Source organism: Candida metapsilosis (genome assembly GCF_017655625.1).
Source record: "Candida metapsilosis strain BP57 chromosome Unknown scaffold2, whole genome shotgun sequence".
Classification (NCBI taxonomy): Eukaryota; Fungi; Ascomycota; class Pichiomycetes; order Serinales; family Debaryomycetaceae; genus Lodderomyces; species Lodderomyces metapsilosis.
In genome coordinates, this window is record NW_027138160.1 from 16093 (window position 1) to 31573 (window position 15481).

At 38.9% G+C, this 15481-nt stretch overlaps 10 protein-coding genes across 10 annotated transcripts; 4 read left to right on the forward strand and 6 right to left on the reverse strand. All coding sequences in view use genetic code 12, as the record gives it.

The window, feature by feature from the left end:
* Positions 1 to 8: 8 nt before the first annotated feature.
* RCN1 (Rcn1p) lies at positions 9 to 635 on the reverse strand (the record flags this gene model as incomplete). Its single annotated transcript, XM_067690264.1, has 1 exon — positions 9 to 635. The coding sequence occupies one exon, from the start codon at positions 633 to 635 to the stop codon at positions 9 to 11; it is 627 nt and encodes a 208-aa protein (XP_067548746.1).
* Positions 636 to 703: 68 nt separating this feature from the next.
* On the reverse strand, positions 704 to 2431 carry CDC20 (ubiquitin-protein transferase activating protein; the record flags this gene model as incomplete). The annotated part of the gene is made up of 1 exon (XM_067690265.1): positions 704 to 2431. One exon carries the CDS (start codon positions 2429 to 2431, stop codon positions 704 to 706), a length of 1728 nt encoding a protein of 575 aa, XP_067548747.1.
* A 577-nt stretch (positions 2432 to 3008) lies between these two features.
* On the forward strand, positions 3009 to 3533 carry ARC18 (Arc18p; the record flags this gene model as incomplete). The annotated part of the gene is made up of 1 exon (XM_067690266.1): positions 3009 to 3533. One exon carries the CDS (start codon positions 3009 to 3011, stop codon positions 3531 to 3533), a length of 525 nt encoding a protein of 174 aa, XP_067548748.1.
* A 1-nt stretch (position 3534) lies between these two features.
* On the reverse strand, positions 3535 to 4206 carry I9W82_001513 (uncharacterized protein; the record flags this gene model as incomplete). Its single annotated transcript, XM_067690267.1, has 1 exon — positions 3535 to 4206. One exon carries the CDS (start codon positions 4204 to 4206, stop codon positions 3535 to 3537), a length of 672 nt encoding a protein of 223 aa, XP_067548749.1.
* A 59-nt stretch (positions 4207 to 4265) lies between these two features.
* On the forward strand, positions 4266 to 4934 carry I9W82_001514 (protein-S-isoprenylcysteine carboxyl O-methyltransferase; the record flags this gene model as incomplete). The annotated part of the gene is made up of 1 exon (XM_067690268.1): positions 4266 to 4934. The coding sequence occupies one exon, from the start codon at positions 4266 to 4268 to the stop codon at positions 4932 to 4934; it is 669 nt and encodes a 222-aa protein (XP_067548750.1).
* A 5-nt stretch (positions 4935 to 4939) lies between these two features.
* FAD2 (Fad2p) lies at positions 4940 to 6220 on the reverse strand (the record flags this gene model as incomplete). The annotated part of the gene is made up of 1 exon (XM_067690269.1): positions 4940 to 6220. The coding sequence occupies one exon, from the start codon at positions 6218 to 6220 to the stop codon at positions 4940 to 4942; it is 1281 nt and encodes a 426-aa protein (XP_067548751.1).
* A 1164-nt stretch (positions 6221 to 7384) lies between these two features.
* On the reverse strand, positions 7385 to 8839 carry SEC9 (Sec9p; the record flags this gene model as incomplete). Its single annotated transcript, XM_067690270.1, has 1 exon — positions 7385 to 8839. One exon carries the CDS (start codon positions 8837 to 8839, stop codon positions 7385 to 7387), a length of 1455 nt encoding a protein of 484 aa, XP_067548752.1.
* A 756-nt stretch (positions 8840 to 9595) lies between these two features.
* On the forward strand, positions 9596 to 10507 carry YHM2 (Yhm2p; the record flags this gene model as incomplete). The annotated part of the gene is made up of 1 exon (XM_067690271.1): positions 9596 to 10507. The coding sequence occupies one exon, from the start codon at positions 9596 to 9598 to the stop codon at positions 10505 to 10507; it is 912 nt and encodes a 303-aa protein (XP_067548753.1).
* A 343-nt stretch (positions 10508 to 10850) lies between these two features.
* SLY41 (Sly41p) lies at positions 10851 to 12054 on the reverse strand (the record flags this gene model as incomplete). The annotated part of the gene is made up of 2 exons (XM_067690272.1): positions 10851 to 10904; positions 11170 to 12054. 2 exons carry the CDS (start codon positions 12052 to 12054, stop codon positions 10851 to 10853), a joined length of 939 nt encoding a protein of 312 aa, XP_067548754.1.
* Positions 12055 to 13545: 1491 nt separating this feature from the next.
* On the forward strand, positions 13546 to 15471 carry NHX1 (bifunctional K:H/Na:H antiporter; the record flags this gene model as incomplete). The annotated part of the gene is made up of 1 exon (XM_067690273.1): positions 13546 to 15471. One exon carries the CDS (start codon positions 13546 to 13548, stop codon positions 15469 to 15471), a length of 1926 nt encoding a protein of 641 aa, XP_067548755.1.
* Between the last annotated feature and the right edge of the window lie 10 nt (positions 15472 to 15481).

Consider the following 15481-nt stretch of genomic DNA (forward strand, 5'->3'; position numbering starts at 1 on the left):
TAACTACGCTATATATCTTCTACCGGCATACTAGTTTTCGGGAGCTTTTCCTCCCGAACTTCATTGTCAGATTTATCTAGGACAATTGCTGGGACGCCTTCTTCTCTATACAAGACTTCCTCTCTCACCTGCTCTGAGTCGTCTTGATACTTTCTCACCATGTTCCCACCAAGGCGTTCCCATAATAAACTTGATAAATCCTCAGGAGAATAGATAGCTTTCTCATTTGGCCCCTCTTCAAGCTTATCCCAATGGTCCCAGTCGTGTGGACTCATTGGAGGACTAATCAAGAACCGTTTCAGGTTTAAGTCATGCGGAAGTTCCAAGTAGCTCTTTTGAGAATAGTCTTCCCCCACCGCAGCATCTAGTAAGTCCTGTTTATTTAGCTCAAACCGGTTGTCCTTTATGCTGTATGATACTCGAAGCGATGGCCATTCATTTGCTAGCAAAGTCTTCATTGATTGAGCCACTCGACTTGATTCACAAATAAGTATAAACCGGCCAAATTTGGGCAACACTATAAGCTGAGCTAAATCATGAGTGCCAGATATCAAATCAATCAATTCCCGAGGATCCAGTAGTAGGCTTTCTGACAAGTTGGTGATTATGAGTGTATTTGTTGGTGATCGAGGCATTGCTGGAGAAGAGAGAGATTTTTTTTATTTTTTTTTCGATAAGAGAATTTTATTCATCTATACTGTCATTAACGAAGGTTCATCATCTTTTTCATCTTTGGTTCATCGCTAGTTTCATCTTCCTCATGTAACCTCTTTACCGACTTGTTCATGTCAAATAAAGACCAAAATTTTAAATTTTCATCACCAGCAACTGTTGCTAGGGTAAGGTTATCAGGACTCAAGCATCCATTGAGGATCCTCGTATCATGTGCATTGACAATCTCTCCCGTTTTCTGCAATGTGGGGTAATTGAACAATGATATGCTGTTTGTTGGGAAACCATGTGTGGCAACAATCTCCATTCCTGTGCCATGTGCGTAGCCCCAGTTTAATGAACTTACTTGTGATCCCGTTTCAATTGTGTTTACTCTGGCTCCGGTTGTAGTGTTCCAAAAGTTAATTGTCTTGTCGTTGGACCCACCTCCTGTGGCCAATAAAGATGGTTGATATGGACACCATGACAATGCCTTTACTGCTGCTTTGTGATTTGTCTTTGTAAATAATGGAGTGGTGCTTCTTACATCCCAGATGTTGACCACATTATCATTGCCTCCAGTGACGAATTGCTTTGCATCATGTTTGTATTCAATGCCACAGATTTCTGAATCATGGCAATTTTCAGCTTTTGCAGTTAAATGGGAAGATACTCGAACGTCTGAGTGATACAAGTTACCTATCCTGCTACCACTAGTCAACACATGTTGATTCCATGCTTGTGATGCCACTCTTGTTAAATGATTGTCACAATTTAGCGTCCGTAATTTAACATTCTTTTCGATATCCCAAATTTCAATAAGCCCATCATCTTTTCCGATTGAAACATAGGAACCATCTTGTGACCATTTAACTGAAGAAACGAATGCTTTATCTGGGAGTTCACATAAAAGCCCCACAGATCCAGTAGATGCGTTCCAAACGTAGACTGCATCTTCAAGCCCAATCGCCAAAAGGTTATACAGTGACCATGCTAATAGATTAAGGTAGAAATCGTCAACAATTCCTGGTGCATCCAACACTCTTTCCGGTGAAGAAGGAATCTTTTTCGCTCTTGCTGATGCAATTGAAGGTGGAAGTGAGTGTTTGCCAATTTTGGGCTTGCTGGCTTGGCTGAATTGAGTTGCAAGATTGACAGGTTTTTTCCTCTCTGGAGGTGGTGGTTGGTAAAGTAATATTCTTGAATTAACTTCTAGCCCACAAGCTTCAGCCACATGATGCTGATATATCTTTGAAGTTTGTGCTTTTATGTGTGTTTCTGGAGATGCATTAGGTGCTGGTGATTCAGTAGATGAATCGAGCTTACCGCTCATTGAGTTGTGTCCTGTAGGGATAAATCGATCTGGTAATGATGAATGCTCAGATAAGGAGCTGTTTGTTCTATTGAGTAATGAATTGGAACGACGCAAGCCAAAAGAAGGTGGCAAGTTGGACGATGGTAATGCTAATGAAGTTTTTGATCTTTGTTCCAACTTAGGTTTAAGTGAAGCGGGTAGTTGCGGTCTTTGAAACTTGGATTCGGTGACATAATTTGGCGGTTTGACAATAGACTCTGATGATTGTTTTGATTTTTTCGAAACATTTGGACTCATTTGTTTAAGTAGTTGTCTTTTGGAAGGGGAAAGTAATGGCTCAGTTGCCAAAGATGGTCCACTTGCATAGCGTTTATCAATCTTTTCATGTTTGACATCATCATTCTCATTACTTGGTGAGGTTGGAGTTGAGCGCTTTAGCTTAGGTGATAACGCCAATGGGGACATATTTCAAAAACGAGTGTGGTTAGATCTGAGACGATGAGTAGGGTGAAGCAATACACTTCTTGGTCAATGCTCTAAAAGTTTTTGATATTTCCTTTGTAAAAATTTTTATTCTTTTTAGCCGATTATACATTTATTACGTTTGTTTACTTTTTCTACTAATTGGGATAATTGAGTGCAAAAACATAGAGCAACATCAAAAAAACCTGACCATTGGAACAATACACACTAGAGCAGTTAAAAGGGTCATAATTGAAACGGCGCTATCGTAAAGGGGATACAATGGAGGAGGCGTACTTGACTGTGAGCGTGGAGGCGTAGTTGACTGTGAGAGTGGAGACGTAGTAACAAGGAGGTGGTGTACAGACGGCGTGGTGTAATGAAAACGAACTCCCTTGAGCCAGAGCCCATAACCCATGATCCGCATCAGCCCCCGTCATTTCTAAGACCACCTCTTGCATATCAATTCCCTTGCTTCTCCCGTTGGTGTTGTCGGCCACAAACGCTACCCAATTTTTTGTCGTGCAGAAAAGCCAATCGGAAATTTCGTTGACTATTAGCTCCTACTTCAATCAAGGTCATGCCAGCATACCACTCCACATTCCTCGGCGAAACACAAGATGCCAGAACCGTTGGCAATCTATCATTACTCCCATTCAGAACCAAGTTCCGTGGCCCTGCTTTCGAAACTGATCAAGATTATGACATAGTGGAGGAGACATTAGACTTATTCCGAGCCAATTCCTTCTTTAAAAACTTTGAAATCAAAGGCAATGCTGATAGATTGTTGATATATGGTATTTTATTTGTTAGTGATTGCTTGGGAAAACTCAACAAAACAATGCCACACCGTGAAGCAACCAGAGTGTTGAGCAACTTGAGTCTTGACAATTTTGCCTTACCAGGAGATATATCTTTCCCATTGAATTCATTGTACTTGCCTCCAAAGACAAGAGCAGATGCGGATTTATTGAGAGGTTACTTGACTCAGTTTAGACAAGAGTTGGCTGAAAGGTTATTGAATAGGATTTACAATGGAGGTGATGTACCTAGCAAGTTTTGGTTGGCATTTACAAAGAGAAAGTTTATGAACAAGAGCTTGTAACTTATAAGATTATAGGAATATATACCCCTACTCGTTTTCGATACTCAATGTACTCTTGACCGTAGAACTTGTTGATCAACATCCATTCTTCATAAGCAATACGCTTTGAAAAGAAGTAGTAAAGGATGGCAACGTCCAACACTAGATTGATGAAATTGTTCAACATCAATTGAGTTCCAACTGCAAATAACCAGAACCCTAAATAGCTAGGATGTCGCAGAATTGAGTAAACCCCTGATGTGACCAACTTGTGATGTGGCTTCCTAACAGTTGCAATGTAGTGGTTGAATGAATCACTGCACTCTTTCATTGCCAAATGGCGTATATACAATCCACCAAAGACAATAACAGCACCAATTGCTGCAACTATTCTATACCCTCCCCATGGATTAAACAACACCTCCACAATGGTCAACGCTTGCATCCACCAAAACTCGTGATTCCCCTTGACACCGTAAATTAGGAATGATTTTGATGTGACCGAACGTGGTTGATAAGAAGCGGAATTAAAAAATTCAGTGACAAAATAAACCTTCAAGGTTATAAACAACATCACTAAGGAGCCATAATTGGAGTGGAAAAGAGCCCACAAGTCAACAACAAACAACGCACCAAGTGTGAAACAAACGAAAAACACTTCAGTTAAACATACTTTGGAAGGTGAGTAGTGCATTTAGTGATACAGAGCAAATAATTTTTTTTTTTTTCTTCATGAAGAGGACCCTTGAAGAGATGCTAGAGGAATCACCGTATGCTAGGTATGACCCTGCTAAGAATGACTTGGTGAAGATTGCTGCAAAGTCGTTTGCATTAGGTGGCGTGTTTACAGCTGCTTTGATTGGAGAGCTCACATACCCGACAATCACACCACTATGTCTTTACCTTCAATTCCTTTGCATTTTCCATAGCCTTGAGTTTAGCATCACCTATTTATACAACAACAGCCAAACTGATGACGATTCGTTTATATTAGAGGATAAAGAGTTTCATTTGATTACAGTTATTTCAATCATAGAACACTTTGTCAGCCCATTTGACTCACATCTTCAACCATTGGGGTTGTTATTGGCTATTCTTGGCCAGTTGATCAGGACATTGAGTATGCGTACTGCTCAGGAATCATTCAACCATTATATTCAAAAGTCAGGAAAGAAGACACACACTCTTGTCACAAATGGGGTGTACAAATACATTCGTCACCCTAGTTACTTTGGATTTTTCATTTGGTTTATCGGACTTGAGTTGCTTCTAGGAAATATCGTTGTACTAGCTGTCGGCGCAGTGATTCTCTGGCGCTTCTTTCGAGACAGAATCGCATACGAAGAGGATTACCTTGTAAAGTTTTTCGGTGCTGATTACATCAAGTATAGAGCAAATACCAGAACTTGGTTATTAATATAAATTATCTATTTCTCCTTCTTTGGATCGACTCCGAAGCCGTTGACATTCCTGTACATCAAGACCCCATCTTTACCATCAACGTATTGACACCATCTAGCCGATTTCCATAAACTCTTCCACATGTTTTCATTAGAGTATTGGTAGTGAATACCCATAACCTTCTTGATAGCCTCACTAGCTTCTCTAGCATTGTAGAATGGAATTCTGGAAACGTAATGGTGCAAAACATGAGTTTCAATAATGTCATGGAAAATGTGCTTACCAACAAAACCAAATTCACGATCAATAGTAGCAGCAGCTCCACGAGCAAAAGTCCATTGGTGAGCTTCATAATGGGGCATTTGTGGGTCTGAATGTTGCAAGTAGGTGATAAAAACCAACCAGTGGTTAACAAAAAGATATGGAAGAAAGTAGTTGACCAAAAAGTTGAAACCACCAAAGTTCTTATACCAAGTGTAAAGAACAGTGCATTGAATCAAAATACCAACATCGGATAACAAGATATAGTAGTAGTCCTTTTTGTCAAAAATCAAAGAGTTTGGATTGAAATGGTTGACTTGCATCCATGAAGCACCTGGGAATTCTGGTCCACTAACATTGGCAAAAAGATAAGCAACCCATCCAAAAACTTGTTGAATAACCATTTGGAATAAAGAAAACATTGGCGAGTCTCCCAACAAATCATCCAAATCTTCAACTCCACGACTTTTCAAAAATTGATCCTTTGTCTTTGGAATGAAAACCATATCTCTAGTCAAATGACCAGTAGCCTTGTGGTGCTTACTGTGACTAAACTTCCATGAAAAGTAAGGAACCAACAAGTATGAGTGCAAGACCCAACCAGTCAAGTCGTTAACCCATCCGTAATCACTAAAAGCTTGATGTCCACATTCATGAGCAAGAACCCAAATACCAGTTCCCATTAAACCTTGACACCAAACGTATCCTGCCCAAGCGGCAAATCTAAGGAATTGGCTTGGAATTAAGTGAATGTAGTTGTTGGCAATGTATCCCAAAGTAACCATGATTGTAATATCTCTAAACACGTAGTAGAATGATTCCAATAATCTACGTTCATAACAGTGAGATGGGATAGCTGACAAAATATCCTTGATGGAGTAATCTGGGACTTGAAAAGTGTTACCATAGGTATCAATTGCAGTCAAGTTGGTCTTGTAACCATCTGGGGTAGTTTTAAAACTAGCGAAATTGCCCTTTTTCTCAACCTTTGTCGTTGAAGCGTCGTTTTTGAAACCGGACGAGTATGAAGTAGTAGCTGAAGACATGACTTGAATAAACAACTAGCTCTCTATATGTCTATAAGGGAAATCTATGAAAGCTCTTTTTTTCTGGAGATGGAAAGTCAAAAAAAGAAAAATTTTTCGATGAACAACGTGGTTTAATATATATTTTTTTTACTGCAAAATCAGAAAAAAAAAAAGCAAAACAAAAAGAAACCAAAGGGAAGATAAACTGTTAAAGAAGGTGTGGTGATGGAATGAACTGTAGTGAAATCTCAGGGATATTATACAAAGGAGAAGAGAAAGGAGTATTTATACAATGGGCAGATAAATACATATTTGTGTTCTGATTTTGGATGAAAACGGCAAAAAAAAAAAAAAAAAAATTAATGAAATCTTTTAAAACCACAAAGACCAATTGAGTAAAACCAAAATGAAACTCATCAGTTAGGATTTAAGCGTTACACATTAAGCGTGCATGTACACAAGTATTCACAAAGACCAATTCAATAATCTAAACGACAAGAAAAATAATGAAAGAGTAAAAAAAGAAATTTGCATGGGACAATGGAAGAACAATAAGAGAGGGTGCATTCCGCCCTTGCCCTTCTTTTGAGTAAATTGCTCTTCATCAAGCTGAAACGTGGAGGAGCAACTGAAACGTAGAGTCGTGTAGTCCTTGCAGAGGAAAACAGTTCATTTTAGAAGCATACGCGCTGGATTTTATAGTTTAGTTCCTCGGCATTTCAAAAAAAAAGAAAGAAAAAGAGTCTTTAGAATCATACGTTTTAGCCCAACAAAAAGTTCCTGAATTTTGACTTTCTTTTTCCCGTTTTGGTCTCTCATTGCGATTTTATCACAGGCTATGCACGAAGACTCTTTAATCAATCGTGCATATTCAGCTTTTGAGACATTTCCGGGCGGTTGCACCGTTGCCTTGAAGGTGCGATAGTGGACAAATAGCACAACCAATAATCGTCAACTTTGGAATAACATGGCTCACTCTAGTTACACCCGGTTGACTAGGTTTGCAGTAGTCCTAACGCCACTTTTCAAACTAGCTCCTACATATAAACGCATTCCAAATTGAGGCAACAAAGAAACAACAACAAAACAAAAAAAAAAAAAGAAATTCAAAGACAAATATTAGCCGCTCTCCTATCTTTATAAAACCATTGTCGTAAAATTAAAACACGACATGAAATAGCTCTATCTAATATTACTTAATCTAGTACTGTTCATATGAACATTGATATCCAACTTATCAGCATCCTCTTCAATCTTCCTCAATCTAACATTTTGACTATCAACTTCCTTACCCATTGTATTTGCAATACCATGCAATTTCTTTGCATATGACCCAATTTGATCCAAATTGCCAGCAATTTCCTTTTCAACTTCATCATCTTCAGAATCATTCTCAAATTGATATCTTTGTGCTTGTTGTAGGTACTTTTCATTTTGATATTTTTGATGAACCTCATTATCAGTAGCATTATTCATAATACCTTGCTTCAATCTCTGCTCACTTTCATACATATTTTGACGATTGGTTTCACGAAGATACTTTTCTTGCATCTTTTGATTCTTGATATTTTCTTCTTGTTGACGCAACCTAGACTTTTTGTTGAATGGGTTGCCATAAGCTGGAATAAAAATAGAACGATTCAACCGTCTCAACTCTTTGACCTTTTCATCGGCAATTTGCGTTTGAGTACCAGCCAATAATAAATTCTGCTCTGCATTGTACAATCTTTCCGATTGTGACCCCAACATTCCCAAAGTATTTGTACCTGATGCATCAGCCTCTTGAGCCATTCGAAGCGTATTTCTAGTCGACTGAACCGATTCTTGCTTTACAAATCTAATATCTTGCTTAATAGCTTCAACTTCCTCATCCTCTGAATTCACTTGCTCCTCCTCAGGAATATCCAAGTTCAAATCCAAATTCTCATCCTCGTTAAACTCCTCATTCAAATCCAAGTCTTCCGAATCAAAGGCTTGCTTTTTAATAGGTTTATTATTTTGAAACATTTGGTGTGATGAGATGGCATTCAAGTCGAGTGACTCAGTGTCGGCAGTTGATTGTCTAGTGGATACTCTACTCACTCTTGATGAAGCTTCTTCTCCCATTGGTTGACCTCGCTGCGAAGCTCCACCTACAGACTGTCTTGTAGTGGGTCGACTGTACGGATCTCTTCCTGCAGCTTGTGGAGCTTGCCGTCTGGTTGGTGCTGCATATGGGTCTGCTTGTGGAGCTTGCCGTCTGGTTGGTGCTGCATATGGGTCTGTTTGTGATTGTCCATAACGTGTTGAGCTTCCATATGGATTAGAGTCTGCGCCACCGCGTGCTTGAGTCAGGTATGGTGACGATGAACGTCCTGCACCACCACTTGCTGCTGCTGCTGCGGCGGATGGACTGGATCCACTATTTCCATTATTGGCGTATGGATTTTGAGGAGGATCGTTATTGTTCAACTTTGCATAAGGATTCGGTGCCATAGCAGGTCTCATTTTGGCTCTTTCTTGGGCGTAGTTTCTAAATGCACCAAACTTTTCCTCTCTTGTATTCCCCGATTTTGTTGTTATACCAGCTTTACTCAAATCCTCACGGAGCTCATCCTCCGTAGGATCTTTTTTCATAAACATCTTTTTGATACCCATTATGTGTGTAAATTCTTTTTGGTATGCTGGAAGAAGAGGAAAGTTTAAGAAGTTTGTTCTTGGGATTTTGTTGCGCTGGATGATCAAAAAAGAAGAAAAACACGACATAGAAATTCGCGACATAGAAGTTTGCGACATAGAAGTTTGCGACATAGAAGTTTGCGACATAGAAGTTTGCGACATTGAAAAATTTAACAACAACCTGCAAAAGGAGTATATGCATAGGGATCCTCGTTTGACAATAAGTCAATTCACAGCCTTTCGTAAGCTGCTTCTTTCTGGCCCCATTTACAACCACACAATTGTTTCAAGAGATAGCCCTTCCAATTGAAGTGCAATGGCCCTACAGCATAACAGTCATGCTCTACTATCTCACTCAAGGAGTAACACTTTCCAGACACTCTGCTTTCAGTTTGCATCCAATTCGGTTCCGAGTATTCCCGGAGGACCGTTGAAGCAAAAAAATCACAGTGCGGTTACGTCTAAAAATTTTTTTAATTCATGCAAGAGGAGTCACAGCGATGAGATGCCTCTCTCAGGCTCTACGGTCTCAATTGTCCCTAAGCAGCTGTCTCGGGTATCTCCCTCCATACTTGTACACTTTAAATTTCTCACAACTAAAGCTCACCTTCGCTCTTCCCCGACACCGCGATCTCCCAAAGAAATTTTTTTTTATTTTTTTTTTTTCCTTCCCCACCAATTTCGTCGCAAAAGAATTCACCTTTTCTTCTTCTTTCATCAACGCTTGAGTTCTCCATGTCGTCAACTAACAAGATTGAAAAGAAGCCAATTAGTTTCTCCAATATCCTTTTAGGTGCTGGGTTGAACATGTCTGAGGCCACCACCTTGGGACAACCTTTGGAAGTTATTAAAACCACCATGGCCGCCAATAGATCATTGACCATGGCCCAAGCTGCCAAACTTGTTTGGAGTCGTGGTGGTGTCTTGGGATTCTACCAAGGGTTGATTCCGTGGGCTTGGATTGAGGCCAGTACTAAAGGTGCTGTCTTGTTGTTTGTTTCTGCTGAGGCTGAATACCGATTCAAGACTTTGGGATTCAGTTCATTTGTTAGTGGAATGGGTGGTGGTATTACTGGTGGTTTGGCTCAGGCGTACTTAACCATGGGGTTCTGTACTTGTATGAAGACTGTTGAGATTACTAGAGCTAAACAAGCTGCCGTTAGTGGTGTACCACAACAAACTAGTTTCCAAGTGTTTAAAGATATTTACAAAAGAGAAGGTATCAGGGGTATCAACAAGGGTGTCAATGCAGTTGCCATTCGTCAAATGACCAATTGGGGTTCCCGTTTTGGTCTCTCTAGATTGGCTGAAGATGGAATTAGAAAATTGACTGGAAAAGGTGAAAATCAAAAATTGTCCAATGTGGAGAAAATTGCCAGTTCTGTTATTGGTGGTGGTTTGAGTGCTTGGAATCAACCAATTGAAGTTATTAGAGTTGAAATGCAAAGTAAAACCAATGATCCAAACAGACCAAAGAATTTGAGTGTTTGGACTGCTGCTAAATACATTTACCAAAACAATGGAGTCAAGGGATTATATAGAGGTGTTACACCAAGAATTGGATTAGGAGTATGGCAGACTGTGTTTATGGTTGCGTTTGGTGATATTTTCAAAAAATTGTTAAACACTGAAGGAACAGGACATTAACGTTGAGTTCCCCATCTATCGTAACTATACAATCCAACCAAGGTGGTAAATAATCCTGCAGTTTGTAAAGGAGTAAAATTTTTAGCTTCCCATAGAAACGACATTAGTATAATAAATATTCTTTTCAAAATGTTTGCAATTGAGTAATCAATTGGTGATAAGAGTCCTAAAATTTGAAATGCAATAACGCTTTGAATAAAATGGCCTAGCCCGTTTATAACCACCAAGAATAATATTGTAGAATCCAATTGCGCTAAGGAGAATGTGTTGTTGAAAAATTCTGAAGTGATGTAGATAGGACATGTGAATAGGAAACCAACTATTGAGCAGTAAAAAATAATTGTCAAATTATCCAACTTCTTGGGTCCCGTCTTTGAGATTGGAATTGATTTTGATTCTTGTGGTGTTACCGTATTTGGTGTTAGTTTACTCTTTGCAAACATATTTTGACTAACAAAGATCAACATGGAGATAAATGCAAAAATAAGCCCAGTCAGGTAGCTATTGTTAACGGGGGGAACAACTTGGCCTGCAGTGGGTGGAATAGACTTTTTCTTCTTGTAACAAGTCATCATAATCCCAACACTAAGTGGGATCAAAGTTAAATAAGTTCTCAACCTATAACGTTTGTTGAAAAAGAAGCGGTACACTAGTACAGTCACCAAGGGACTCAACGCTTTGATAGTATGCACAAGTGAAACCGGTATATCAGAAGTTGCCTTGTGACTTGTCAAGTGACCGACAAATTGAAAACATCCCATTGGCACAGTTGTAGAAAGAATAAATTTTGACGGTATGACAAATTGTCTGATTGATTTATTTGGCGGGAGTATGCTGGATGGAATAATTCTTTCATTAGTGTAGTGGTTGGAAATAAATAATAAACCCAAACTCGAACCCGCATTCATGAGAAATTGTAATTGAGTTACAGTAACTGGGTATTTGTACTTTGTTAAAATCATCTTTATTGAGTTGGAGGAAATGATGGAGAAAAAATACCAAATAAAACATAATGAACAGATGGTATAGTTGATTGGTGGTATCAATGCTTTTACCTTGGCCAACACCAGACCCATACTCCTTCCATCAACCAGACGTGGTTTCAAATCAAAATATTTAGGTTCAGGTGATGTTGTTTCCGAGGCTGGCGGGGTCATTGGCAACATACTCTTGATTGAAGTATAAGATGAGCTATGGGAGCCCAATAGCGGCGGCGTGCCCAACTGGTACTGTCCAGATCCAACAGAGGTAACTGAATCATTGAAATGGGAATAAAACGTCGGCGATCCATGCTGATTATGGTGTTGAATCTTGGACAAATTTGTCGAGGAATAGTTGGGATTAACCTGGGACGATGAGTAAAAGTTATTAATTCGGTGGTGTTTTAAATGTTGATTAAGTTTTCTCTTTGGAGATGATGGTGCTGTTGTTGTTGTGTTTTGCTTTGGTGAGTTTGATTGAGGCGGTGTTGGTGCATAATTTGAATGTGCTAGACTATCTGTTGAAGATTGCACATCATCGTTGAGATAGATATTCTGTTTATGCATCTAGTAGAAAGCGTTATCTGTTTATAGCGTAGTTTGACTAAGACTGAATGCTTTGATTTACTGTAGATCTCTTGTTTCGAGAGGATGAGATTTCGAGGTGCACGTTGAAGAAAAAAGAAATTTTTAAGAAAAAAAGGTACACAAACAGACAACAGACAACAGACACAAATTAAAAGGACAGACACACAAAACACAGAATCAGACAGACAAATTTCATTCACACCAGTAAGTCACCAAGCCAAATGTACTTGTATTCCATTCTATCGCTTGTGGCTTCTCTTATTTGCAACAGAGAAGTCAGGCTTTACAGTAGAATCTCTTTCATTTACATAACAATTTACATCGTATATTATAACAGTTAATTAACTTATCAGTACCCAAATCTCGATATTCAGCTCTAGAAAAAGAATTACTCGGTATAATTACTGCCCTAAAAAAATTCCATACTATTTAAATTCAAGGCAATCCACAAGCTTCTCTCATTCAAATCTGTTGGATGTACACATATAACCAACAGCCCCATCTGAGCAACTCCCCACGAAATGAAATAGAACAAAGAGTCCCAATCACCATGTAAACAAGTTCAAAAGCTGCGGATGCAACATATTTTCAAGTCATCTGTGGAAAACACAGAATTGCATGATAATATTGGTTTGTTGTAGCGGACCAAATGGACGTCTATTCAGAGACAGGGTCCAATGGCTGCTTAATCTTCATACAAACAGTTTTCAACCTATTCGTGAAAAGGATGCACATTCTTGCAATTTTAAAACGAGAATTAATGGATATCCCAGTAATAAATTCTCTCAAACATCAATTCGTTTAATGTTCCCATGACAGCGTAAAGTTCATTACCGGATATAGTGTTCGAGAAAAGATGATATGGAGAACCAAATTCCACTGACCCAATCACCGAGCTCCAGGATAATGTAAACTATATGCAAAGCGCAAAAAAAAATTCACTAAAAATGATATGAGGATCATAAAAAAACAATATGGAACCGGAAGAAGTCGTGGTCAATCAAATGGATGTAACGACTGCATTTCTAAACGGAAGATCTCTATAATTTATGATTCTGGATGTTCACTACACCGTCACAAACAACTGTAGTTAACTCTAAAGAAGAAAGTTTTATCAAATGTGTTTTTTTCAAAAAGGGAGTGCGCCCATATTTATAGACGCAGAATGAAATTTTCACGTGCACTACCTCGACAACCCCCACCCCCTTCAATACATCAACACTTTTACATAAAAGTATGGGCTTTCAAAGTCACTCCATCAATAAGGTCCCATCGTCTCTCTAATACTTTGTAGATTCAGTATCGTTCGATTCTTCTTCCCTTTGTGTTCCCCTCACTTCGGAAAAAAAAAAACAATCAAAACAACGACAACGTAAAATTCCAACGCAATTTTTATCTTTTTTAATCAATTGACTAAAGGTTCTAGATCTCAATCAACATCAACATATCTTCTAGACAAACACATGGCATATGAGTAGTCTAGCTTTATACACTTTACAACAATTAGTCAAGCGAGCTGTATCGGATGACTTGGATGATTCACCAGACACTCCATCAGTTGGGGACGACCCTTTAGAGGACTCCAATCCAGTGGAGAATGAAATTTTTTCATCATGGGCATTGTTTATTTTACTATTATTGTTGATGTTGGCCCTATGGTCGTCTTATTTTCTACAACAGAGAAGAATCAAGGCTATTCATGAAACAGTATTGTCAATCTTTTGTGGTATGATTGTGGGATTAATCATTAGACTAAGTCCTGGACATTACATACAAGATGCTGTCAAATTCAATCCGGGATACTTTTTCAATATCTTGTTGCCTCCAATCATTCTAAATAGTGGATATGAACTACATCAGGCCAATTTTTTTAGAAATATCGGTAGCATTTTAACGTTTGCCATACCAGGGACATTTATGTCTGCAATGGTTGTTGGGGTGATTGTATATATATGGACCTCAATTGGGTTAGATGGCGTCAAGTTGGAATTTGTTGACGCATTGGCTGTAGGTGCTACATTATCCGCCACTGATCCAGTAACCATTTTATCCATATTCAATGCATACAAAGTCGACCCAAAGTTGTATACAATCATCTTTGGGGAATCTTTGCTAAACGACGCTATCTCCATCGTTATGTTTGAAACTTGTCAAAAATTCCATGGACAACCTGTTAAATTCTCATCCTTCTTTGAAGGTATTGGTTTATTCTTGATGACATTTACCATCTCCACTATTATTGGAATCGCAATTGGAATACTAGTGGCATTGATTTTAAAGCACTCACATGTACGGAGGTACCCCCAGATTGAAACTTGTTTGGTCTTGTTATTTGCCTACCAGTCCTACTTTTTCTCAAACGGAGCTCACATGTCAGGTATTGTATCGTTGTTATTCTGTGGTATCACATTGAAACATTATGCTTACTACAACATGTCAAGACGTACCCAAATTGCAACCAAATACATTTTCCAATTACTTGCACAACTATCTGAAAATTTCATATTCATTTACCTTGGATTGTCTTTATTTACCGAAGTTGAACTTGTCTTTAAACCATTGTTGATTATAATCGCATTCATATCCATATGTGTCGCTAGATGGTCAGCCGTGTTCCCATTGTCAAGATTCCTCAATTTCTTATACCGTGCAAGACTTGAAAAATATAGCGGTATATCAAACTTGAACTCGAATGGAAACTTGTCATTGAATGTGCCAGATGAGATTAGTCACTCGTACCAAATGATGATATTTTGGGCAGGTTTGAGAGGAGCTGTTGGCGTTGCCTTGGCAATGGGCTTTGGTGGTGATGCGAAATGGACCTTGCTTGCAACTGTATTGGTTGTTGTTGTACTAACTGTTATTTTATTTGGTGGTACAACAGCCTCAATGTTGGAGATTTTGGGCATCAAAACTGGTTGCATCGACGAATCAGCAGATTCTGATGACGAATTTGACATTGAAGCTCCTAGATTTCCCCTTCAAGCAAATCTCACATCACATCAAAACGTACTCGGAAATAGAAGGTTTATGAAAACACAACCAAAAGCAGCTCCGTTTAGAGACAATACTTCAAACAATTCCTCGGCGGTTAACTTATTAGACAACGAGTCCAACCCCAATATTGTCAATGGTGGCGATGATGAGGAAGAGTTGATTGGCAGCGATATTGACGAGTTTAGATCGGATACTTTAGCATCACCAACATTTGGCAACACAAGCACAAACCCAGATAGAGGAATGCTAGGAGCCATTCTCAGCGCAGAAGAGCATGCTAGGTGGTTTACGAGGTTCGATGAAGAAGTTCTAAAGCCAGTTTTATTAGACACTGTGCCTGGTATCCAATCAAGCGCAAATAACAGTAGTTCAAACTTGAGTGGGGGTAGAAGGGAGTGAAAAATATACA